The 24,884-nt window shown below is 58.3% G+C and overlaps 1 protein-coding gene across 1 annotated transcript in view; it reads right to left on the reverse strand.

Annotated features, from left to right (window-relative positions):
* SUPT16H (SPT16 homolog, facilitates chromatin remodeling subunit) overlaps positions 1 to 24,884 on the reverse strand; it is a gene marked incomplete at its 5' end in the record, with an annotated part of 44,898 nt that overhangs the window by 11,878 nt on the left and 8,136 nt on the right. Inside the window, 12 exons of the mRNA XM_057414790.1 lie at positions 2,782 to 2,857; positions 4,170 to 4,282; positions 4,729 to 4,854; positions 6,815 to 6,933; positions 8,068 to 8,194; positions 9,471 to 9,606; positions 16,104 to 16,231; positions 18,070 to 18,223; positions 21,016 to 21,131; positions 21,226 to 21,321; positions 23,344 to 23,409; positions 24,168 to 24,280. Of these exons, the coding sequence (XP_057270773.1) occupies positions 2,782 to 2,857; positions 4,170 to 4,282; positions 4,729 to 4,854; positions 6,815 to 6,933; positions 8,068 to 8,194; positions 9,471 to 9,606; positions 16,104 to 16,231; positions 18,070 to 18,223; positions 21,016 to 21,131; positions 21,226 to 21,321; positions 23,344 to 23,409; positions 24,168 to 24,280 (1,370 nt within the window). The remainder of the gene's footprint in view (positions 1 to 2,781; positions 2,858 to 4,169; positions 4,283 to 4,728; positions 4,855 to 6,814; positions 6,934 to 8,067; positions 8,195 to 9,470; positions 9,607 to 16,103; positions 16,232 to 18,069; positions 18,224 to 21,015; positions 21,132 to 21,225; positions 21,322 to 23,343; positions 23,410 to 24,167; positions 24,281 to 24,884) is intronic.

Here is a 24,884-nt window from a genome sequence, read left to right on the forward strand (position 1 = left end):
GGGCTGGACCCATAGAGCTGACCCATAAGTACAGCTCAGACCCATAGCGCTGACCCATAAGTACCCATAGGGCTCCTCTGATCCATAACTAGGGCCGTGACCCATAGCGCAGACCCATAACTAGAGCTCGGACCCATAGCACTGCCCCATAACTAGAGCTCAGACCCATAGCACTGCCCCATAACTAGAGCTCAGACCCATAGCACTGCCCCATAACTAGAGCTGGGATGCATAGCACTGCCCCATAACGAGAGCTGGGACCCATAGCACTGCCCCATAACTAGAGCTCAGACCCATAGCACTGCCCCATAACTAGAGCTCAGACCCATAGCACTGCCCCATAACTAGAGCTGGGATGCATAGCGCTGCCCCATAACGAGAGCTGGGACCCATAGCACTGCCCCATAACTAGAGCTCAGACCCATAGCACTGCCCCATAACTAGAGCTCAGACCCATAGCACTGCCCCATAACTAGAGCTGGGATGCATAGCGCTGCCCCATAACGAGAGCTGGGACCCATAGCACTGCCCCATAACTAGAGCTCAGACCCATAGCACTGCCCCATAAGTACAGCTGGGACCCATAGCGCTGACCCATAAGTGGGGATGGGGATGGGGACAAGAGGTGGAACTGCACCCGCTCGAAGTGGATGAGCTCCAGCTCGTCCAGGGTCACCACAAAGGGGGGCTGTGGGGCAGCAATGGGGCAGAGCTATGGGGCTGGACCCATAGCGCCGACCCATAAGTACTGCTGGGACCCATAGGGTTCCTCTGACCCATAACTACAGCTGCGATACATAGCAATGTCCCATTAAGCGCAGCTGGACCCATAGCACTGCCCCATAAGTACCACTGGGACCCGTGACCCATAACTACAGCTGGGACCCATAGGGTTCCTCTGACCCATAAGTAGGGCTGGGACCCATAGCACAGACCCATAAAGAGAGCTGGGACCCATAGGGCTCCTCTGACCCATAACTAGGGCTGTGACCCATAGCGCTGCCCCATAAGTACTGCTAGGACCCATAGGGTTCCTCTGACCCATAAGTACAGCTGGGACCCATAGAGCTGACCCATAAGTGGGGATGGGGATGGGGATGGGGATGAGATCCAGCTTGGCAAAGGTCACCACGAAGGGAGGCTGTGGGGCAGCAATGGGGCTGGACCCATAGAGCTGACCCATAAGTACAGCTCAGACCCATAGCGCTGACCCATAAGTACCCATAGGGCTCCTCTGATCCATAACTAGGGCCGTGACCCATAGCGCAGACCCATAACTAGAGCTCGGACCCATAGCACTGCCCCATAACTAGAGCTCAGACCCATAGCACTGCCCCATAACTAGAGCTCAGACCCATAGCACTGCCCCATAACTAGAGCTGGGATGCATAGCGCTGCCCCATAACGAGAGCTGGGACCCATAGCACTGCCCCATAACTAGAGCTCAGACCCATAGCACTGCCCCATAACTAGAGCTCAGACCCATAGCACTGCCCCATAACGAGAGCTGGGACCCATAGCATTGCCCCATAACTAGAGCTCAGACCCATAGCACTGCCCCATAAGTACAGCTGGGACCCATAGCGCTGACCCATAAGTGGGGATGGGGATGGGGACAAGAGGTGGAACTGCACCCGCTCGAAGTGGATGAGCTCCAGCTCGTCCAGGGTCACCACAAAGGGGGGCTGTGGGGCAGCAATGGGGCAGAGCTATGGGGCTGGACCCATAAGTACAGCTCAGACCCATAGCGCTGACCCATAAGTGGGGATGGGGATGGGGATGGGGATGAGATCCAGCTTGGCAAAGGTCACCACGAAGGGGGGCTGTGGGGCAGAGATGTGGGGCTGGACCCATAAGTACAGCTCAGACCCATAGCGCTGACCCATAAGTACCACTGGGACCCGTGACCCATAACTAGAGCTGGGACCCATAGGGTTCCTCTGACCCATAAGTACAGCTGTGACCCATAGCACTGCCCCATAAGTACTGCTAGGACCCATAGGGCTCCTCTGACCCATAACTAAGGCTGTTAACCATAGTGCGGACCCATAACTAGAGCTGGGACCCATAGGGTTCCTCTGACCCATAACTAGAGCTGTGACCCATAGCGTTGCCCCATAAGTACTACTAGGACCCATAGGGTTCCTCTGACCCATAACTAAGGCTGTGACCCATAGTGCGGACCCATAACTAGAGCTGGAACCCATAGGGCTCCTCTGACCCATAAGTAGGGCTGGGACCCATAGGGCTCCTCTGACCCATAACTAGGGCTGTGACCCATAGCGCTGCCCCATAAGTACTGCTAGGACCCATAGGGTTCCTCTGACCCATAAGTAGGGCTGGGACCCATAGAGCTCCTCTGAGCCTTAAGTAGGGCTGGGACCCATAGCACTGCCCCATAACTAGAGCTCAGACCCATGGGGCTCCTCTGCCCCCTAACTACAGCTGGGACCCATAGGGCTTTTCTCCTCTCCGACCCATAAGTACAGCCGGGACCCATAGGGCTCTGCTCCTCTCTGACCCATAACTGGGGCTGGGACAGGGACCTATAGGGCGGCTGTGGGGCAGAGCCATGGGGCACGCTATAGGGCACAGACCCATAGCGCTCCTCTGCCCCCTAACTCCAGCTGGAACCCATCGGGCTCTGCCCCCTAAGTAGGGCCGGGACCCATCGGGCTCTGCCCCCTAAGTAGGGCCGGGACCCATCGGGCTCTGCCCCCTAAGTAGGGCCGGGACCCATCGGGCTCTGCCCCCTAAGTGTGGGTCGCGGTGGGGCCCTACCCATTCGGTGCAGTTGACCAAGGCGCTGCTGGTTGGCTGCAGGAGGCAGGTGCTGCGGTACGGAGCCCCATTGAAGCTGTGGGGAGGGAGGCGGTGGGAGCCCCATAGCGACCCATAGAGACCCCATAGAGGCCCCATAGAGACCCCATAGAGACCCCATAGAGACCCATAGAGACCCCATAGAGACCCGATCCCACCCCATAGAGCCCCCACAGAGACCCATAGAGACCCCATAGAGCCCCCAGAGACCCATAGAGACCCCACAGAACCCCATAGAGACCCATAGAGACCCATAGAGACACATAGAAACTCATAGACACCCCATAGGGACCCATAGAGCCCCATAGAGACCCCATAGAGCCCCATAAAGCCCCCATAGCGCCCCATAGGTTCCTCATAGAGCCCCATAGAGACCCCATAGAGCCCCATAGAGACCCACAGAGCCCCATAGAGCCTCCATAGAGCCCCCAAAGAGCCCCATAGAGCTGCCACAGAGATCCATAGAGCCACATAGCGCCCCATAGAGACCCATAGAGACCCCACAGAGCCCCATAGAGACCCCATAGAGCCCCAGAGACCCCACAGAACCCCATAGAGCCCCCACAGAGACCCATAAGGACCCCATAGAGACCCACAGAGCCCCCATAGAGACCCCATAGACACCCACAGAGCCCCATAAAGCCCCCATAGCGCCCCATAGATTCCCCATAGAGCCCCATACCGCTCCATAGAGCCCCATAGACACCCCATAGTGACCCCATAGACCCCCATAGACACCCCATAGACCCCCATAGACCCCCCATAGACACCCCATAGACCCCCATAGACCCCCCACAGACACCCCATAGACACCCATAGACCCCCCATAGACCCCCATAGACACCCCATAGCACCCCATAGACCCCCATAGACCCCCATAGACCCCCCATAGACACCCCATAGACACCCCATAGACCCCCATAGACACCCCATAGACCCCCCATAGACCCCCATAGACACCCATAGACACCCCATAGACACCCCATAGAGCCCCATATCCCCCCCATATCCACCCCATAGACCCCCCATAGCCCCCCACAGACACCCCATAGAGCCCCATAGAAACCCCATAGACACCCATGGGCACCCCATAGCCCCCCATAGACACCCCATAGACCCCCATAGACCCCCCATAGAGACCCCATAGACACCCCATAGACCCCCCATAGACCCCCATAGACCCCCATAGACCCCCATAGATCCCCCATAGATCCCCATAGACCCCCATAGACCCCCATAGAGCCCCATAGATCCCCCATAGAGCCCCATAGACCCCCATAGACCCCCCATAGACCCCCATAGCACCCCATAGCCACCCCATAGCGCCCCATAGCGCGCCCCCAACTGACCCCAGCTCCCGGAAGGGCACCTCGAACTCCAGCTCCTCCTTGGTCAAGGCCTCGACCTTCTCGATGAAGCTCTTGAAGGCGGCCTTGAGCTTGTGCCGCATCTCCCGCTCCATCTGGGGGGCAGGGTCCCATGGGGCGCTATGGGGCGCTATGGGGCGCTATGGGGCTATGGGGGGCTATGGGGCTATGGAGCGCTATGGGGCACTATGGGGCACTATGGGGCGCTATGGGGCACTATGGGGCACTATGGGGCGCTATGGGGCTATGGGGGGCTATGGGGCTATGGGGTGGGAGCTATGGGGTGGGAGTTATGGGTGGGGAGTTATGGGGTGGGAGCTATGGGGTGGGAGCTATGGGGTGGGGAACTATGGGGTGGGAGCTATGGGGTAGGGAGCTATGGGGCAGAGCTCTGGGTGCCATTGTCCTGCTATGGGTCTGCCCCCCAAGTTCCCCGCTATGTGTCTGCCCCCCAAGTTCCCCGCTATGTGTCTGCCCCCCAAGCTCCCCGCTATGGGTCTGCCCCCCAAGTTCCCCGCTATGGGGCTGCCCCCCAAGTGACCTGCTCGGCGTAGAGGTCGTCGCGGTCGTGCATGTGCTGGTGCTTGCCCAGGTCCGTGGTGATCTCCCCCACCTCGGTGTAGAACTGCACGTCCGTGTGGCGCTTCTTGCCAAAGAGGATGGCGTTCTGGGGGGCAGACCCACGGCGGACCCATAGGAAACAATGGGGGTGGGGGTCGGACCCACGGCGGACCCATAGGAAACAATGGGGGTGGGGGTCGGACCCATAGGAAACAATGGGGGTGGGGTCGGACCCATAGGAAACAATGGGGGTGGGGTCGGACCCATAGGAAACAATGGGGGTGGGGTCGGACCCACAGCGGACCCATAGGAAACAATGGGGGTGGGGTCGGACCCATAGGAAACAATGGGGTTGGGGGTCGGACCCATAGAACCCAACCCCATTGACCCCATTGAAGACCCAACCCAACCCCATTGACCCAACCCAACCCCATTGACCCCAATGAAGACCCAACCCAACCCCATTGACCCCATTGACCCCCATTGACCCCATTGAAGACCCAACCCAACCCCATTGACCCCATTGACCCCCATTGACCCCATTGAAGACCCAACCCAACCCCATCGACCCAACCCACCCCCATTAACCCCAATGAAGACCCAACCCAACCCCATTGACGCAACCCAACCCCATTGACCCCAATGAAGACCCAACCCAACCCCATTGACGCAACCCAACCCCATTAACCCCAATGAAGACCCAACCCAACCCCATTGACGCAACCCAACCCCATTGACCCCAATGAAGACCCAACCCAACCCCATTGACCCCAATGAAGACCCAACCCACCCCCATTAACCCCAATGAAGACCCAACCCAACCCCATTGACGCAACCCAACCCCATTGACCCCAATGAAGACCCAACCCAACCCCATTGACCCCATTGAAGACCCAACCCAACCCCATTGACGCAACCCAACCCCATTGACCCCAATGAAGACCCAACCCAACCCCATTGACCCCATTGAAGACCCAACCCAACCCCATTGACCCCAACCCAACCCCATTGACCCAACCCAACCCCACTGACCCCATTGAAGACCCAACCCAACCCCCTTGACCCCAGTGAAGTCCCAACCCAAGCCCTTTGACCCCAACCCAACCCCATTGGCCCCATTGAAGACCCAACCCAACCCCATTGACCCCATTGAAGACCCAACCCAACCCCATTGACCCAACCCAACCCCATTGGCCCCACTGAAGACCCAACCCAACCCCATTGACCCAACCCAACCCCATTGACACCAATGAAGACCCAACCCAACCCCATTGACCGCAATGAAGACCCAACCCAACCCCATTGACCCCAATGAAGACCCAACCCAACCCCATTGACCCAACCCAACCCCATTGACCCAACCCAACCCCACTGACCCCATTGAAGACCCAACCCAACCCCATTGACCCCATTGAAGACCCAACCCAACCCCATTGACCCCAACCCAACCCCATTGGCCCCATTGAAGACCCAACCCAACCCCATTGACCCCATTGAAGACCCAACCCAACCCCATTGACCCAAACCAACCCCATTGGCCCCACTGAAGACCCACCCCAACCCCATTGACCCAACCCAACCCCATTGACACCAATGAAGACCCAACCCAACCCCATTGACCCCATTGAAGACCCAACCCAACCCCATTGACGCAACCCAACCCCATTGACCCAACCCAACCCCATTGACCCCATTGAAGACCCAACCCAACCCCATCGACGCACCCCAACCCCATTGACCCAACCCAACCCCATTGACCCCATTGAAGACCCAACCCAACCCCATTGACCCCAACCCAACCCCATTGATGACCCATCCCTACCCCATTGACCCCATTGAAGACCCAACCCAACCCCATTGACCCAACCCAACCCCATTGACCCAACCCAACCCCATCGACCCAACCCATTGACCCAACCCAACCCCATTGACCCAACCCAACCCCATTGGCCCCAATGAACACCCAACCCAACTCCATTGACCCAACCCAACCCCATTGACCCCAATGAAGACCCAACCCCCTTGCTCCCCCCATGGGTCCCGCCCCACGGCGCCGTGGGGCGCACCTTGAGGTGGAAGTGCAGCACGATGATCATCTCGCCGTCGCAGGGCTGGAAGAGCGCGTGCTTGACGTTGTTGTACAGGATGTCCACCTTGTCGCCCCGCACCGACGTGAACCGGAAGCCTATGGGGCAACGGCGCCGTGGGGCTCCCAGACCCATAGGGACCAATGGGGAAGGTCCCGGCCCCATAGAACCAAATGGAGAAGGTCCTGGCCCCATTGAGTCCATTATGGAGGTCCCAGCCCCATAGAACCCAATGGAGAAGGTCCCGGCCCCATTGAGTCCATTATGGAGGTCCCGGCCCCATAGAACCCAATGGGGAAGATCCCAGCCCCATAGAACCCCATGGGGAAGATCCTAGCCCCATAGAACCCCATGGGGAAGATCCCAGCCCCATAGACCCCCTAGGACAACCCTCTAGGGCATCCCCCCAGCCCCACAGATCCCATGGGGCAGCCCTCTAGGGCACCCCCCCCAGCCCCACAGATCCCATGGGGCAGCCCCCCAGAGCACCCCCCCCAGCCCCACAGAATCCACGGGGCAGCCCCCTAGGGCACCCCCCCCAGCCCCATAGATGCTATGGGGCAGCCCCCTAGATCCTATGGGGCATCCCCCTAGGGCCCCCCTCAGCCCCATAGGGTCTATGGGGCAGCCCCCTAGGGCACCCCCCCAGACCCATAGATGCTATGGGGCAGCAACCTAGGGCACCCCCCAGCCCCATAGATGCTATGGGGCAGCCCCTAGATCCTATGGGGCATCCCCCTAGAGCACCCCCCAGCCCCACAGATCCCATGGGTCAGCCCCCAGAGCACCCGCCCAGCCCCATAGATGCTATGGGGCAGCCCCCTAGGGCACCCCCCCAGCCCCCTAGCTGCTATGGGGCAGCCCCCTAGATCCTATGGGGCATCCCCCTCGGGCACCCCTCAGCCCCATAGATTCTATGGGGCAGCCCCTAGGGCACCCCCCCAGACCCATAGATGCTATGGGGCAGCAACCTAGGGCACCCCCCCAGCCCCATAGATGCTATGGGGCAGCCCCCTAGATCCTATGGGGCATCCCCCTAGAGCACCCCCCCAGCCCCACAGATCCCATGGGTCAGCCCCCCAGAGCACCCGCCCAGCCCCATAGATGCTATGGGGCAGCCCCCTAGGGCACCCCCCCAGCCCCATAGATGCTATGGGGCAGCCCCCTAGATCCTATGGGGCAGCCCCCTAGGGCACCCCCCCAGCCCCATAGATTCTATGGGGCAGCCCCACCGTTGACGTGGGCCTCGAGGGCGCCCTGCATCCTCTTCTGGGCGATGTTGGGCCGGATGTAGAGGTCCTTGAGCTTGGGGTTGCTGCGGTTGAGGTTGATGACGAGCGAGTCCTGCTTCACGATGCCCTATGGGGCAGGAAGGGGGCGCTATGGGGCGCTATGGGGGGTCTATGGGGTGTCTATGGGGCAGATACAGGGGTCTATGGGGTGTCTATGGGGGTCTAAGGAGGGTCTATGAGGGGTCTGTGGGGGTCTATGGGGCAGATATAGGGGTCTATGGGGTGTCTATGGGGGGCTATGGGGTGTCTATGGGTCTCTATGGGGAGTCTATGGGGAGCTATGGGGGTCTATGGGAGTCTATGGGGCGTCTATGGGGGGCTATGGGGTCTCTAGGGGGGGTCTCTAGGGGTCTATGGGGGGTCTATGGGGTGCTGCCCCACACTTTCCCCACACCTGCCCCACACTTGCCCCACCCCTGCCCCATACCTGCCCCACACTTTCCCCACACCTGCTCCATAGCTGACCCCACACCTTCTCCATACCTGCCCTACACTTGCCCCACTTTCCCCACCCCTGCCCCACACCTGCCCCACCCCTGCCCCATAGCTGACCCACCCCTGCCCCACACTTTCCCCACACTTTCCCCACACTTTCCCCACCCCTGCCCCACACCTGCCCCATAGCTGACCCCATACCTGCCCCACACTTTCCCCACTGTCCCCACACCTGCCCCACACCTGCCCCACACTTTCCCCACACTTTCCCCACCCCTGCCCCACCCCTGCCCCATAGCTGACCCCATACCTGCCCCACACTTTCCCCACACCTGCTCCATAGCTGCCCCACACCTGCCCCACACCTGCCCCATAGCTGACCCCATACCTGCCCCACACTTTCCCCACTTTCCCCACACCTGCCCCACACCTGCCCCACACTTTCCCCACACTTTCCCCACCCCTGCCCCACCCCTGCCCCATAGCTGACCCCATACCTGCCCCACACTTTCCCACACTTTCCCCACCCCTGCCCCACCCCTGCCCCATAGCTGACCCCATACCTGCCCCACACTTTCCCCACACCTGCTCCATAGCTGCCCCACACCTGCCCCACACCTGCCCCATAGCTGACCCCATACCTGCCCCATAGCTGTCCCCATACCTGCCCCACACCTGCCCCATAGCTGACCCCATACCTGCCCCACCCCTGCCCCATAGCTGACCCCATACCTGCCCCACACTTTCCCCACACCTGCTCCATAGCTGCCCCACACCTGCCCCACACCTGCCCCATAGCTGACCCCATACCTGCCCCACACTTTCCCCACACTTTCCCCACCCCTGCCCCACACCTGCCCCATAGCTGACCCACCCCTGCCCCACACCTGCCCCACATCCCCCCTCACCTCCTTCTCCTTCTCCTCGGCCTCCCGCGTCTTGTAGCGCTTCTGCACCTCCTTGATGGAGCGGAACGCGTTCTGCAGGTTCAGCGCGGGCACCGCCGCCTCCCCCGGGCTCTTCAGGTTCGACGCCCTATAGGTGCTATGGGGCAGGAGCTATGGGTCAGCCCCTATGGGGCAGGCGCTATGGGGCGGGAGCTATGGGGCAGGAGCTATAGAGCAGGACCTATGGGGCAGGATCTATGGATTGGGATCTATGAGGCAGGATCTATGGGGCAGAATCTATGGGGCAGGAGCTATGGGTCAGGCCCTATGGGGCAGGCGCTATGGGGCGGGAGCTATGGGGCGGGAGCTATGGGCAGGCGTTCTGCAGGTTCAGCGCGGGCACAGCCGCCTCCCCCGGGCTCTTCAGGTTCGACGCCCTATAGGTGCTATGGGGCAGGAGCTATGGGTCAGCACCTATGGGGCGGGAGCTATGGGGCGGGAGCTATAGAGCAGGACCTATGGGGCAGGATCTATGCATTGGGATCTATGAGGCAGGAGCTATGGGGCAGAATCTATGGGGCGGGATCTATGGGGCGGAAGCTATGGGGCAGGATCTATGGGGTGCTATGGGGTGCTATGGGGCGGGAGCTATGGGCAGGCGTTCTGCAGGTTCAGCGCGGGCACCGCCGCCTCCCCGGGCTCTTCAGGTTCGACGCCTATAGGTGCTATGGGGCAGGAGCTATGGGTCAGCCCCTATGGGGCGGGAGCTATGGGGCTGGAGCTATAGAGCAGGACCTATGGGGCAGGATCTATGCATTGGGATCTATGAGGCAGGAGCTATAGGGCAGAATCTATGGGGCGGGATCTATGGGGCAGGAGCTATGGGGCAGGAGCTATGGGGCGGGAGCTATGGGGTGGGAGCTATGGGCAGGCGTTCTGCAGGTTCAGCACGGGCACCGCCGCCTCCCCCGGGCTCTTCAGGTTCGACGCCCTATAGGTGCTATGGGGCAGGAGCTATGGGTCAGCCCCTATGGGGCGCTATGGGGCGGGAGCTATGGGGCTGGAGCTATAGAGCAGGATCTATAGGGCAGGATCTATGCATTGGGATCTATGAGGCAGGAGCTATAGGGCAGAATCTATGGGGCGGGATCTATGGGGCAGGAGCTATGGGGCAGGAGCTATGGGGCGGGAGCTATGGGGCGGGAGCTATGGGCAGGCGTTCTGCAGGTTCAGCGCGGGCACCGCCGCCTCCCCCGGGCTCTTCAGGTTCGACGCCCTATAGGTGCTATGGGGCAGGAGCTATGGGTCAGCCCCTATGGGGCAGGCGCTATGGGGCGGGAGCTATGGGGCAGGAGCTATAGAGCAGGACCTATGGGGCAGGATCTATGGATTGGGATCTATGAGGCAGGAGCTATGGGGCAGAATCTATGGGGTGGGATCTATGGGGCAGGAGCTATGGGGCAGGAGCTATGGGGCGGGAGCTATGGGGCGGGAGCTATGGGGTGGGAGCTATGGGCAGGCGTTCTGCAGGTTCAGCGCGGGCACCGCCGCCTCCCCCGGGCTCTTCAGGTTCGACGCCCTATAGGTGCTATGGGGCAGGAGCTATGGGTCAGCACCTATGGGGCGGGAGCTATGGGGCTGGAGCTATAGAGCAGGACCTATGGGGCAGGATCTATGGATTGGGATCTATGAGGCAGGAGCTATGGGGCAGAATCTATGGGGTGGGATCTATGGGGCAGGAGCTATGGGGCAGAATCTATGGGGCGGGATCTATGGGGCGGAAGCTATGGGGCAGGATCTATGGGGTGCTATGGGGTGCTATGGGGCGGGAGCTATGGGCAGGCGTTCTGCAGGTTCAGCGCGGGCACCGCCGCCTCCCCCGGGCTCTTCAGGTTCGACGCCCTATAGGTGCTATGGGGCAGGAGCTATGGGTCAGCCCCTATGGGGCGGGAGCTATGGGGCTGGAGCTATAGAGCAGGACCTATGGGGCAGGATCTATGCATTGGGATCTATGAGGCAGGAGCTATAGGGCAGAATCTATGGGGCGGGATCTATGGGGCAGGAGCTATGGGGCAGGAGCTATGGGGCGGGAGCTATGGGGTGGGAGCTATGGGCAGGCGTTCTGCAGGTTCAGCACGGGCACCGCCGCCTCCCCCGGGCTCTTCAGGTTCGACGCCCTATAGGTGCTATGGGGCAGGAGCTATGGGTCAGCCCCTATGGGGCGCTATGGGGCGGGAGCTATGGGGCTGGAGCTATAGAGCAGGATCTATAGGGCAGGATCTATGCATTGGGATCTATGAGGCAGGAGCTATAGGGCAGAATCTATGGGGCGGGATCTATGGGGCAGGAGCTATGGGGCAGGAGCTATGGGGCAGGAGCTATGGGGTGGGAGCTATGGGCAGGCGTTCTGCAGGTTCAGCGCGGGCACCGCCGCCTCCCCCGGGCTCTTCAGGTTCGACGCCCTATAGGTGCTATGGGGCAGGAGCTATGGGTCAGCACCTATGGGGCGCTATGGGGCGGGAGCTATGGGGCTGGAGCTATAGAGCAGGACCTATGGGGCAGGATCTATGCATTGGGATCTATGAGGCAGGATCTATGGGGCAGAATCTATGGGGCAGGAGCTATGGGTCAGGCCCTATGGGGCAGGCGCTATGGGGCGGGAGCTATGGGGCGGGAGCTATGGGCAGGCGTTCTGCAGGTTCAGCGCGGGCACCGCCGCCTCCCCCGGGCTCTTCAGGTTCGACGCCCTATAGGTGCTATGGGGCAGGAGCTATGGGTCAGCCCCTATGGGGCAGGCGCTATGGGGCGGGAGCTATGGGGCAGGAGCTATAGAGCAGGACCTATGGGGCAGGATCTATGGATTGGGATCTATGAGGCAGGATCTATGGGGCAGAATCTATGGGGCAGGAGCTATGGGTCAGGCCCTATGGGGCAGGCGCTATGGGGCGGGAGCTATGGGGCGGGAGCTATGGGCAGGCGTTCTGCAGGTTCAGCGCGGGCACAGCCGCCTCCCCCGGGCTCTTCAGGTTCGACGCCCTATAGGTGCTATGGGGCAGGAGCTATGGGTCAGCACCTATGGGGCGCTATGGGGCGGGAGCTATGGGGCTGGAGCTATAGAGCAGGACCTATGGGGCAGGATCTATGCATTGGGATCTATGAGGCAGGATCTATGGGGCAGAATCTATGGGGCAGGAGCTATGGGTCAGGCCCTATGGGGCAGGCGCTATGGGGCGGGAGCTATGGGGCGGGAGCTATGGGCAGGCGTTCTGCAGGTTCAGCGCGGGCACCGCCGCCTCCCCCGGGCTCTTCAGGTTCGACGCCCTATAGGTGCTATGGGGCAGGAGCTATGGGTCAGCCCCTATGGGGCAGGCGCTATGGGGCGGGAGCTATGGGGCAGGAGCTATAGAGCAGGACCTATGGGGCAGGATCTATGGATTGGGATCTATGAGGCAGGATCTATGGGGCAGAATCTATGGGGCAGGAGCTATGGGTCAGGCCCTATGGGGCAGGCGCTATGGGGCGGGAGCTATGGGGCGGGAGCTATGGGCAGGCGTTCTGCAGGTTCAGCGCGGGCACAGCCGCCTCCCCCGGGCTCTTCAGGTTCGACGCCCTATAGGTGCTATGGGGCAGGAGCTATGGGTCAGCACCTATGGGGCGGGAGCTATGGGGCGGGAGCTATAGAGCAGGACCTATGGGGCAGGATCTATGCATTGGGATCTATGAGGCAGGAGCTATGGGGCAGAATCTATGGGGCGGGATCTATGGGGCGGAAGCTATGGGGCAGGATCTATGGGGTGCTATGGGGTGCTATGGGGCGGGAGCTATGGGCAGGCGTTCTGCAGGTTCAGCGCGGGCACCGCCGCCTCCCCCGGGCTCTTCAGGTTCGACGCCTATAGGTGCTATGGGGCAGGAGCTATGGGTCAGCCCCTATGGGGCGGGAGCTATGGGGCTGGAGCTATAGAGCAGGACCTATGGGGCAGGATCTATGCATTGGGATCTATGAGGCAGGAGCTATAGGGCAGAATCTATGGGGCGGGATCTATGGGGCAGGAGCTATGGGGCAGGAGCTATGGGGCGGGAGCTATGGGGTGGGAGCTATGGGCAGGCGTTCTGCAGGTTCAGCACGGGCACCGCCGCCTCCCCCGGGCTCTTCAGGTTCGACGCCCTATAGGTGCTATGGGGCAGGAGCTATGGGTCAGCCCCTATGGGGCGCTATGGGGCGGGAGCTATGGGGCTGGAGCTATAGAGCAGGATCTATAGGGCAGGATCTATGCATTGGGATCTATGAGGCAGGAGCTATAGGGCAGAATCTATGGGGCGGGATCTATGGGGCAGGAGCTATGGGGCAGGAGCTATGGGGCGGGAGCTATGGGGCGGGAGCTATGGGCAGGCGTTCTGCAGGTTCAGCGCGGGCACCGCCGCCTCCCCCGGGCTCTTCAGGTTCGACGCCCTATAGGTGCTATGGGGCAGGAGCTATGGGTCAGCCCCTATGGGGCAGGCGCTATGGGGCGGGAGCTATGGGGCAGGAGCTATAGAGCAGGACCTATGGGGCAGGATCTATGGATTGGGATCTATGAGGCAGGAGCTATGGGGCAGAATCTATGGGGTGGGATCTATGGGGCAGGAGCTATGGGGCAGGAGCTATGGGGCGGGAGCTATGGGGCGGGAGCTATGGGGTGGGAGCTATGGGCAGGCGTACTGCAGGTTCAGCGCGGGCACCGCCGCCTCCCCGGGCTCTTCAGGTTCGACGCCCTATAGGTGCTATGGGGCAGGAGCTATGGGTCAGCACCTATGGGGCGGGAGCTATGGGGCTGGAGCTATAGAGCAGGACCTATGGGGCAGGATCTATGGATTGGGATCTATGAGGCAGGAGCTATGGGGCAGAATCTATGGGGTGGGATCTATGGGGCAGGAGCTATGGGGCGGGAGCTATGGGGCGGGAGCTATGGGGTGGGAGCTATGGGCAGGCGTTCTGCAGGTTCAGCGCGGGCACCGCCGCCTCCCCCGGGCTCTTCAGGTTCGACGCCCTATAGGTGCTATGGGGCAGGAGCTATGGGTCAGCACCTATGGGGCGGGAGCTATGGGGCTGGAGCTATAGAGCAGGACCTATGGGGCAGGATCTATGGATTGGGATCTATGAGGCAGGAGCTATGGGGCAGAATCTATGGGGTGGGATCTATGGGGCAGGAGCTATGGGGCAGGAGCTATGGGGCGGGAGCTATGGGGCGGGAGCTATGGGGTGGGAGCTATGGGCAGGCGTTCTGCAGGTTCAGCGCGGGCACCGCCGCCTCCCCCGGGCTCTTCAGGTTCGACGCCCTATAGGTGCTATGGGGCAGGAGCTATGGGTCAGCACCTATGGGGCGGGAGCTATGGGGCTGGAGCTATAGAGCAGGATCTATAGGGCAGGATCTATGGATTGGGATCTATGAGGCAGGAGCTATGGGGCAGAATCTATGGGGCGGGATCTATGGGGCAGGAGCTATGGGGCAGGAGCTATGGGGCGGGAGCTATGGGGTGGGAGCTATGGGCAGGCGTTCTGCAGGTTCAGCGCGGGCACCGCCGCCTCCCCCGGGCTCTTCAGGTTCGACGCCCTATAGGTGCTATGGGGCAGGAGCTATGGGTCAGCACCTATGGGGCGCTATGGGGCAGGAGCTATGGGGCTGGAGCTATAGAGCAGGACCTATGGATTGGGATCTATGAGGCAGGAGCTATGGGGCAGAATCTATGGGGCAGGAGCTATGGGTCAGCCCCTATGGGGCAGGCGCTATGGGGCGGGAGCTATGGGGCAGGAGCTATAGAGCAGGACCTATGGGGCAGGATCTATGGATTGGGATCTATGAGGCAGGATCTATGGGGCAGAATCTATGGGGCAGGAGCTATGGGTCAGGCCCTATGGGGCAGGCGCTATGGGGCGGGAGCTATGGGGCGGGAGCTATGGGTCAGCACCTATGGGGCTGGAGCTATAGAGCAGGACCTATGGGGCAGGATCTATGCATTGGGATCTATGAGGCAGGAGCTATGGGGCAGAATCTATGGGGCGGGATCTATGGGGCGGAAGCTATGGGGCAGGATCTATGGGGTGCTATGGGGTGCTATGGGGCGGGAGCTATGGGCAGGCGTTCTGCAGGTTCAGCGCGGGCACCGCCGCCTCCCCCGGGCTCTTCAGGTTCGACGCCCTATAGGTGCTATGGGGCAGGAGCTATGGGTCAGCACCTATGGGGCGCTATGGGGCGGGAGCTATGGGGCTGGAGCTATAGAGCAGGACCTATGGGGCAGGATCTATGCATTGGGATCTATGAGGCAGGAGCTATGGGGCAGAATCTATGGGTCAGGATCTATGGGTCGCTATGGGGCAGGATCTATGGGTCAGGATCTATGGGTCGCTATGGGGCAGACTCACATCTCCTTGACGAAGGTGGCCTCTGGGTTGGGGAAGAGGTTCTATGGGTCAGTGTCTATGGGTCAGGCTCTATGGGTCGCTATGGGGCAGGATCTATGGGTCGCTATGGGGCAGACTCACATCTCCTTGACGAAGGTGGCCTCCGGGTTGGGGAAGAGGTTCTATGGGTCAGTGTCTATGGGTCAGGCTCTATGGGTCGCTATGGGGCAGGATCTATGGGTCAGGATCTATGGGTCGCTATGGGGCAGACTCACATCTCCTTGACGAAGGTGGCCTCCGGGTTGGGGAAGAGGTTGCCCTCGTTGCGGCCCAGGGCGCTGCCCGGGCAGTAGAAGTTGATGCGCAGGTACGTGTAGTCGCCCTCCACCGACATGCTGATGTTCTGTGGGGCAGGACCCATAGGGGATCAGTGGGGCAGGACCCATAGGGGATCAGTGGGGCGGGACCCATAGGGGATCAGTGGGGCAGGACCCATAGGGGATCAGTGGGGCGGGACCCATAGGGGATCAGTGGGGCGGGACCCATAGGGGATCAGTGGGGCGGGACCCATAGGGGATCAGTGGGGCAGGACCCATAGGGGATCAGTGGGGCAGGACCCATAGGGGATCAGTGGGGCGGGAGCCATAGGGGATCAGTGGGGCAGGACCCATAGGGGATCAGTGGGGCGGGACCCATAGGGGATCAGTGGGGCAGGACCCATAGGGGATCAGTGGGGTGGGAGCCATAGGGGATCAGTGGGGCAGGACCCATAGGGGATCAGTGGGGCAGGACCCATAGGGGATCAGTGGGGTGGGAGCCATAGGGGATCAGTGGGGCGGGACCCATAGGGGATCAGTGGGGCGGGACCCATAGGGGATCAGTGGGGCAGGACCCATAGGGGATCAGTGGGGCAGGACCCATAGGGGATCAATGGGAAGGGACCCATAGGGGATCAGTGGGGCGGGACCCATAGGGGATCAGTGGGGCAGGACCCATAGGGGATCAGTGGGGCGGGAGCCATAGGGGATCAATGGGGAGGGACCCATAGGGGATCAGTGGGGCAGGACCCATAGGGGATCAGTGGGGCGGGACCCATAGGGGATCAGTGGGGCGGGAGCCATAGGGGATCAATGGGGCAGGACCCATAGGGGATCAATGGGGCAGGACCCATAGAGCAGCAGTGGGATGGAGATTGAGACCCATAGGGGATCAGTGGGGCGGGACCCATAGGGGATTAGTGGGGCGGGAGCCATAGGGGATCAGTGGGGCAGGACCCATAGGGGATGAGTGGGGCGGGACCCATAGGGGATCAGTGGGGCTGGACCCATAGGGGATCAGTGGGGCGGGACCCATAGGGGATCAATGGGGCGGGACCCATGGAACATCATTGGAGTGGAGATTGGGTCCATAGGGGATCAGTGGGGTGGGACCCATAGGGGGTCAGTGGGGCGGGAGCCATAGGGGATCAATGGGGCGGGAGCCATAGGGGATCAATGGGGGGGGAGCCATAGGGGATCAATGGGAAGGGACCCATAGGGAATCAGTGGGGCGGGACCCATAGGGGATCAGTGGGGGCGGGAGCCATAGGGGATCAGTGGGGCGGGAGCCATAGGGGATCAGTGGGGCAGGACCCATAGAACATCATTGGGGTGGAGATTGGGACCCATAGGGGATCAGTGGAGGGGACCCACAGGCCATCAGTGGGGCGGGACCCATAGGGGATCAGTGGGGCGGGACCCATAGGGGATCAGTGGGGCAGGACCCATAGGGGATCAGTGGGGCAGGTCCCATAGGGGATCAGTGGGGCGGGAGCCATAGGGCACCACTGTGTCTCTATGGGGTCTCTATGGGGTCTCTATAGGTCCCTATGGGTGCATACGGGTCTCTATGGGGTCTCTATGGGTCTCTATGGGTCCCAATGTGTTTCTATTGGTCCCTATGGGTCGCTATGGGTCCCAATGGGTCCCAATGGGTTTCTATTGGTCCTTTTGTGTCTCTCTGGTGTATCTATGGGTCCCAATGCATTCCAATGGGGTAACTATGGGTCCCGCTATGGGTCCCGCTATGGGTCCCGCTATGGGTCGCTATGGGTCCCAATGGGTTCCAATGGGTTTCTATTGCTCCTTTTGGGTCTCTATGGCGTATCTACGAGTCCCAATGGGTCCCAATGGGGTCTCTATGGGTCCCAATGGGTCTCTATGGGTCCCGCTATGGGTCGCTATGGGTCGCTATGGGTCTGACCTTGATGGTGGCGATGTGGAAGGGGGCGGCGATGCCGAAGACGGGCACGAGGACGCTCTCGTACTTCTTGTCGATGAAGAGCTTGAGCTCGCGCACCGGCGCCTCCCGCGGCAGCAGCGCCGCGCTCCGGTACGACACGTTCGACTTGCGAGCCCTATGGGGCAGAAACACCATGGGTTTAGCCCAAAACCCCATAGATTTAGCCCAAAACCCCATGGATTTAGCCCAAAACCCCATGGATTTAGCCCAAAACTCAATCGACCCAATTGAGTCAATGGGAGAAGACCAAAACCCCATGGAATGGACCCAAAACCCCACGGATTTAGCCCAAAACCCCATAGATTTAGCCCCAAAACTCAATCGACCCAATTGAGTCAATGGGAGAAGACCAAACCCCATGGATTTAGCCCAAAACCCCATGGATTTAGCCCAAAACCCCATGGATTTAGCCCCAAAACTCAATCGACCCAATTGAGTCAATGGGAGAAGACCAAAACCCCATGGATTTAGCCCAAAACCCCATGGATTTAGCCCAAAACCCCATGGATTTAACCCAAAACTCAATCGACCCAATTGAGTCAATGGGAGAAGACCAAAACCCCATGGATTTAGCCCAAAAACTCATGAATTTAACCCAAAACTCAATCGACCCAATTGAGTCAATGGGAGAAGACCAAAACCCCATGGAATGGACCCAAAACCCCAAGGATTTAGCCCAAAACCCCATGGATTTAGCCCCAAAACTCAATCGACCCAATTGAGTCAATGGGAGAAGACCAAAACCCCATGGATTTAGCCCAAAACCCCATGGATTTAGCCCCAAAACTCACGGATTTAGCCCCAAAACTCAATCGACCCAATTGAGTCAATGGGAGAAGACCAAAACCCCATGGATTTAGCCCAAAACCCCATGGATTTAGCCCAAAAACTCATGAATTTAACCCAAAACTCAATCGACCCAATTGAGTCAATGGGAGAAGACCAAAACCCCATGGATTTAGCCCAAAACCCCATGGATTTAGCCCAAAAACTCATGGATTTAACCCAAAACTCAATCGACCCCATTGAGTCAATGGGAGAAGACCAAAACCCCATGGAATGGACCCAAAACCCCACGGATTTAGCCCAAAACCCCATAGATTTAGCCCCAAAACTCAATCGACCCAATTGAGTCAATGGGAGAAGACCAAAACCCCATGGATTTAGCCCAAAACCCCATAGATTTAGCCCCAAAACTCAATCGACCCCATTGAGTCGAAGGTAGAACCGCAACCCCACTGAATCTATGGGGCTGGTAGACCCCCATTGACTCAACAGTAGACCCCCATTGACTCAATGGTAGAACCCCATTGACCCAATGGTAGACCCCCATTGACCCACTGAATCTATGGGGCTGGTAGACCCCCATTGACTCAACCCTAGACCTCCACTGACTCAACCCTAGACCTCCATTGCCTCAACACCCAAACCCCATTGAATCTATGGGGCTGGAAGACCCCCATTGACCCACTGGTAGACCCCCATTGACCCACTGAATCTATGGGGCCGGTAGACCCCCATTGACTCAACGCTAGACCCCCATTGACTCAACCCTAGACCTCCATTGCCTCGATACCCCAACCCCACTGAATCTATGGGGCTGGAAGACCCCCATTGACTCAACAGGAGACCCCCATTGACCCACTGGTAGACCCCCATTGACCCACTGAATCTATGGGGCCGGTAGACCCCCACTGACTCAACGCTAGACCCCCATTGACTCAACCCTAGACCTCCATTGCCTCGATACCCAAACCCCATTGAATCTATGGGGCTGGAAGACCCCATTGACTCAACAGGAGACCCCCATTGACCCAGTGGTAGACCCCCATTGACCCACTGAATCTATGGGGCCGGTAGACCCCCACTGACTCAACGCTAGACCCCCATTGACTCAACCCTAGACCTCCATTGCCTCGACACCCAAACCCCATTGAATCTATGGGGCTGGAAGACCCCCATTGACTCAACAGGAGACCCCCATTGACCCACTGGTAGACCCCCATTGACCCACTGAATCTATGGGGCCGGTAGACCCCCACTGACTCAACGCTAGACCCCCATTGACTCAACCCTAGACCTCCATTGCCTCGATACCCAAACCCCATTGAATCTATGGGGCTGGAAGACCCCCATTGACTCAACAGGAGACCCCCATTGACCCAGTGGTAGACCCCCATTGACCCACTGAATCTATGGGGCCGGTAGACCCCCACTGACTCAACGCTAGACCCCCATTGACTCAACCCTAGACCTCCATTGCCTCGACACCCAAACCCCATTGAATCTATGGGGCTGGAAGACCCCCATTGACTCAACAGGAGACCCCCATTGACCCAATGGTAGACACCCATTGACCCACTGAATCTATGGGGCCGGTAGACCCCCACTGACTCAACGCTAGACCCCCATTGACTCAACCCTAGACCTCCATTGCCTCGACACCCAAACCCCATTGAATCTATGGGGCTGGAAGACCCCCATTGACTCAACAGGAGACCCCCATTGACCCAATGGTAGACACCCATTGACCCACTGAATCTATGGGGCCGGTAGACCCCCACTGACTCAACGCTAGACCCCCATTGACTCAACCCTAGACCTCCATTGCCTCGATACCCAAACCCCATTGAATCTATGGGGCTGGAAGACCCCCATTGACTCAACAGGAGACCCCCATTGACCCAGTGGTAGACCCCCATTGACCCACTGAATCTATGGGGCCGGTAGACCCCCATTGACTCAACGCTAGACCCCCACTGACTCAACGTTAGACCCCCATTGACTCAACCCTAGACCTCCATTGCCTCGATACCCAACCCCCATTGAATCTATGGGGCTCGTAGCCCCCTTTCCGGACGCTATGGGGCTGCTGCCCCCTTACTTATGGGTCCAGGACGGCCTCACCTCTGCACCTGCTGCTCCCCCTTCTGCTCGGTGAGCCGGCGCCGGGCCTCTTCGTTGAGTTGCGTGGCCAACTCCTTCTGGTGGGCCCGGCGCTTCTCCTCGGCCGTCAGCTCGTTCTATGGGGCGCCGTGGGGCAGGGCTCAGCGCTATGGGGCCGGCCCCATAGGGGACCCGCTATGGGGTGAAAAGGGGGGGGGGGGGGAATCGAACCCGGGTCCTCTCGGTGAGCAGGGCCGCGCGCGAGCTGCGCCCCAAGAGGTCTTCGGCCTCGTCCTTGGCCTCCTCTTCCTCGTCGTCGTCTTCGTTCTATGGGGCGGGAGGGGGGGAAATGGGGGAAATTTGGGGAAATTTGGGGGAAAATTGGGAATTTGGCACAAATTTGATGAAAATTCGAGGGGAATTGGTGGGGTTTTGAGGGGGAACGGGGAAATTTGGGTGAATTTGGGCGGTGAAATTGGGGAATTGGGACAAATTTTGGAGGGAATGGGGGAAAATTGGGTGAATTGGGACAAATTTTGGGGAAAAGGGGAAAATTGGGAATTTGGCAGAAATTTGATGAGAATTTGAGGGGAATTGGTGGGAATTTGAGGAGGAATGGGGAAAATTGGGACAAATTTCGGGGGGAATTGTGTGGATTTTTGTGGGAACAGATGAAAATTGATTGAATTTGGACAAATTTTGGGGAAAAGGGGAAAATTGGGAATTTGGCAGAAATTTGATGCGAATTTGAGGGGAATTGGTGGGAATTTGAGGAGGAATGGGAAAAATTGGGACAAATTTTAAGGGGAATTGTGTGAATTTTCAAGGGAACAGATGAAAATTGGGTGAATTGGGACAAATTTTGGGGGAAATGGGGGAAAATTGGGAATTTGGCACAAATTTGATGAAAATTCGAGGGGAATTGGTGGGGTTTTGAGGGGGAACGGGGAAATTTGGGTGAATTTGGGGGGTGAAATTGGGGAATTGGGACAAATTTTGGAGGGAATGGGGGAAAATTGGGTGAATTGGGACAAATTTTGGGGGGAATGGGGGAAAATTGGGAATTTGGCACAAATTTGATGCGAATTTGAGAGGAGTTGGAGTGAGTTTGAGGAGGAATGGGGAAAATTGGGACAAATTTTGGGGGGAATTGTGTGAATTTTCAAGGGAACAGATGAAAATTGGGTGAATTTGGACAAATTTTTTGGGGGAAATGGGGGAAAATTGGGAATTTGGCACAAATTTGATGAAAATTCGAGGGGAATTGGAGTGAATGAGGAGGAATGGGGAAAATTGGGACAATTTTTTTGGGGGAAATGGGGGAATTGCGTGAATTTTGGGGGAATGGGTGAAAATTGGGTGAATTAGGACAAATTTTTTTGGGAAATGGGGGAAAATTGGGAATTTGGTACAAATTTGACGTGAATTTGAGGGGAATTCGAATTTGAGGTGGAGCGGGCAAAATTGGGACAAATTTGGGGGAAAATTGGGGAAATGTGTGGATTTCGGGGGGACAGGTGAAAATTGGGTGAATTGGGACAAATTTTGGGGGAAATGGGTGAGAATTGCGTGAATTTGGACAAATTTGGGCGGAAATGGGTGAAAATTGGGTGAATTGGGACAAATTTGGGGGAAAATGGGGGAATTTGGCACAAATTTGACGTGAATTTGAGAGGAATTGGAGTGAATTTGAGGTGGAACGGGAAAAATTGTGTGAATTGGTACAAATTTGGGGAGAAATTGGGAAATTAGACAAAAATTTGATGGAAAAACGATGTTTTCAACCCAAATCTGACTTTTTCACTCCTATTTTGACACTTTCTCCCCAAATTTGACATTTTCACTCCAAATTTGACGTTTTCACCCCAAATTTGATGTTTTCCCCCAAATTTGATATTCCCCCAAATCTGACGTTTTCACCCCAAATTTGATATTTTCACCCCAAATTTGATATTTTCACCCCAAATTTGACATTTTCACCCCACATTTGCTGTTTTCTCCCCAAATTTAACGTTTTCTCCCCAAATTTGACATTTTCACCCCAAATTTGCTGTTTTCACCCCAAATTTGACGTTTTCACCCTAAATTTGATGTTTTCCCCCAAATTTGATATTTCTCCCCAAATTTGACATTTTCACCCCAAATTTGACATTTTCACCCCAAATTTCATGTTTTTCACCCCAAATTTGCTGTTTTTCGCCCCAAATTTGCTGTTTTCACCCCAAATTTTCTGTTTTTCACCCCAAATTTTCTGTTTTTCACCCCAAATTTTCTGTTTTTCACCCCAAATTTTCTGTTTTCGCCCCACATTTGCTGTCCCCCCCCCAGCGTGCCCCACTGCGGGCTCACCTTGAGGAAGATGCCCACGTTCTTCACCTTCTTCTTCACGGCCGTGAGCACCGTGGCCGGGCCCTCCTATGGGACACAGGGAATGGGGGGGGGGAATGTGGGGGGGGAATGTGGGGCGGGGATGTGGGGCAGGGATATGGGGTGGAATGGGGGGGATGTGGGGCAGGGATATGGGGTGGAATGGGGGGGATGTGGGGCAGGGATATGGGGTGGAATGGGGGGGATGTGGGGCAGGGATATGGGGTGGAATGGGGGGGATGTGGGGCAGGGATATGGGGTGGAATGTGGGGGGATGTGGGAATGGGGGATATGGGGTGGAATGGGGGGGATGTGGGGCAGGGGGGATATGGGGGGGGATGGGGGGAGAATCAGGGGGGATGTGGGGGGAAGGGGGCTGGAAATGGGGCTGGGAATGGGGGGGATTGGGGGGGGATATGGGGGGAAATGGGATGGGGGGGGGATGTGGGGCCCATGGGAAGGGAATGGGGAGGATGGGGGGAAATGGGGTGGGGGATGGGGCAGGAATGGGGCCCATGGGGGGGAAATGGGGGTGGGAAGGGGGAGGGGAATGGGGGGGGATGGGGGAGATTGGGGGATGGGGGGGATATGGGGGGAAATTGGGTGGGGGATGGGGGGAGATTGGGGCCCATGGGGGGGTGGGGGGTGGAAACGGGGCTGGGAATGGGGGGGGATGGGGGTGGGGGATGGGTGGGGATGGGGGGAGGGGAATGGGTCCCATGGGGGGGGGATGGGTGGGGAATATGGGGGCGGGGGATGGGTCCCATGGGGCGGGGGGTGGGGGAGGGGGGTGGGGGAGGGGTGACCTCCTCGACGAGCACGGTGTCCCCGATGAAGATGGCGTAGGTGCGGTCCTCGGGGCGGCGCCCGTCCCGATTGGGCAGCTCCGAGAGCCCCACGTGGACGCTGAACACCATGCCTGGGATGGGGGGAGGGGAATCGGGGGGGAAATGGGGGGATTTGGGGGGAAATTTGGGAAAATTTGGTGAAAAATCGGGAAATTCAGGGGAAATTTGGGGAGATTTGGTGAAAAATTGGGAATTTGGGGGGAAATTTGGGGAAATTTGGTGAAAAATTGGGAATTTGGGGGAATTTGGGAAAATTTGGTGAAAAATTGGGAAATTTAGGGGAAAATTGGGGAAATTTGGTGAAAAATCGGGAAATTCAGGGGAAATTTTGGAAATTTGGGGGAAATTTTGGACATTTGGGGAAAATTGGGAAATTTGGTGGAAATTTGGAAAATTGGGGAAACGGGAAAATTTGGGGGAAATTTGGGAAATTGGGGAGATCAGGAAATTTGGGGGAAATTTTGGTGGAAAATTGGGTGAAATGTCAGAAATTTGGGGGAAATTGGGAAATTTGGTGGAAATGTGGGAATTTTGGTGGGGATTTGGGGTAATTTTGGGGGAAATTGGAAAAAGTTGGTGGAAAATTGGGAAGTTTGGGGGAAATTGAAAAAAATAAGTGAAAATTTGGGAATTTTGGTGAGGAAAATAGGAAAATTTGTAGGAAAAAATCAGTGA

This window comes from Pezoporus wallicus, unplaced genomic scaffold, assembly GCF_028554395.1.
Source record: "Pezoporus wallicus isolate ANWC-B61680 ecotype Strahan unplaced genomic scaffold, APGP_CSIRO_Pwel_v1 contig_10710, whole genome shotgun sequence".
Lineage (NCBI taxonomy): Eukaryota > Metazoa > Chordata > Aves > Psittaciformes > Psittacidae > Pezoporus > Pezoporus wallicus.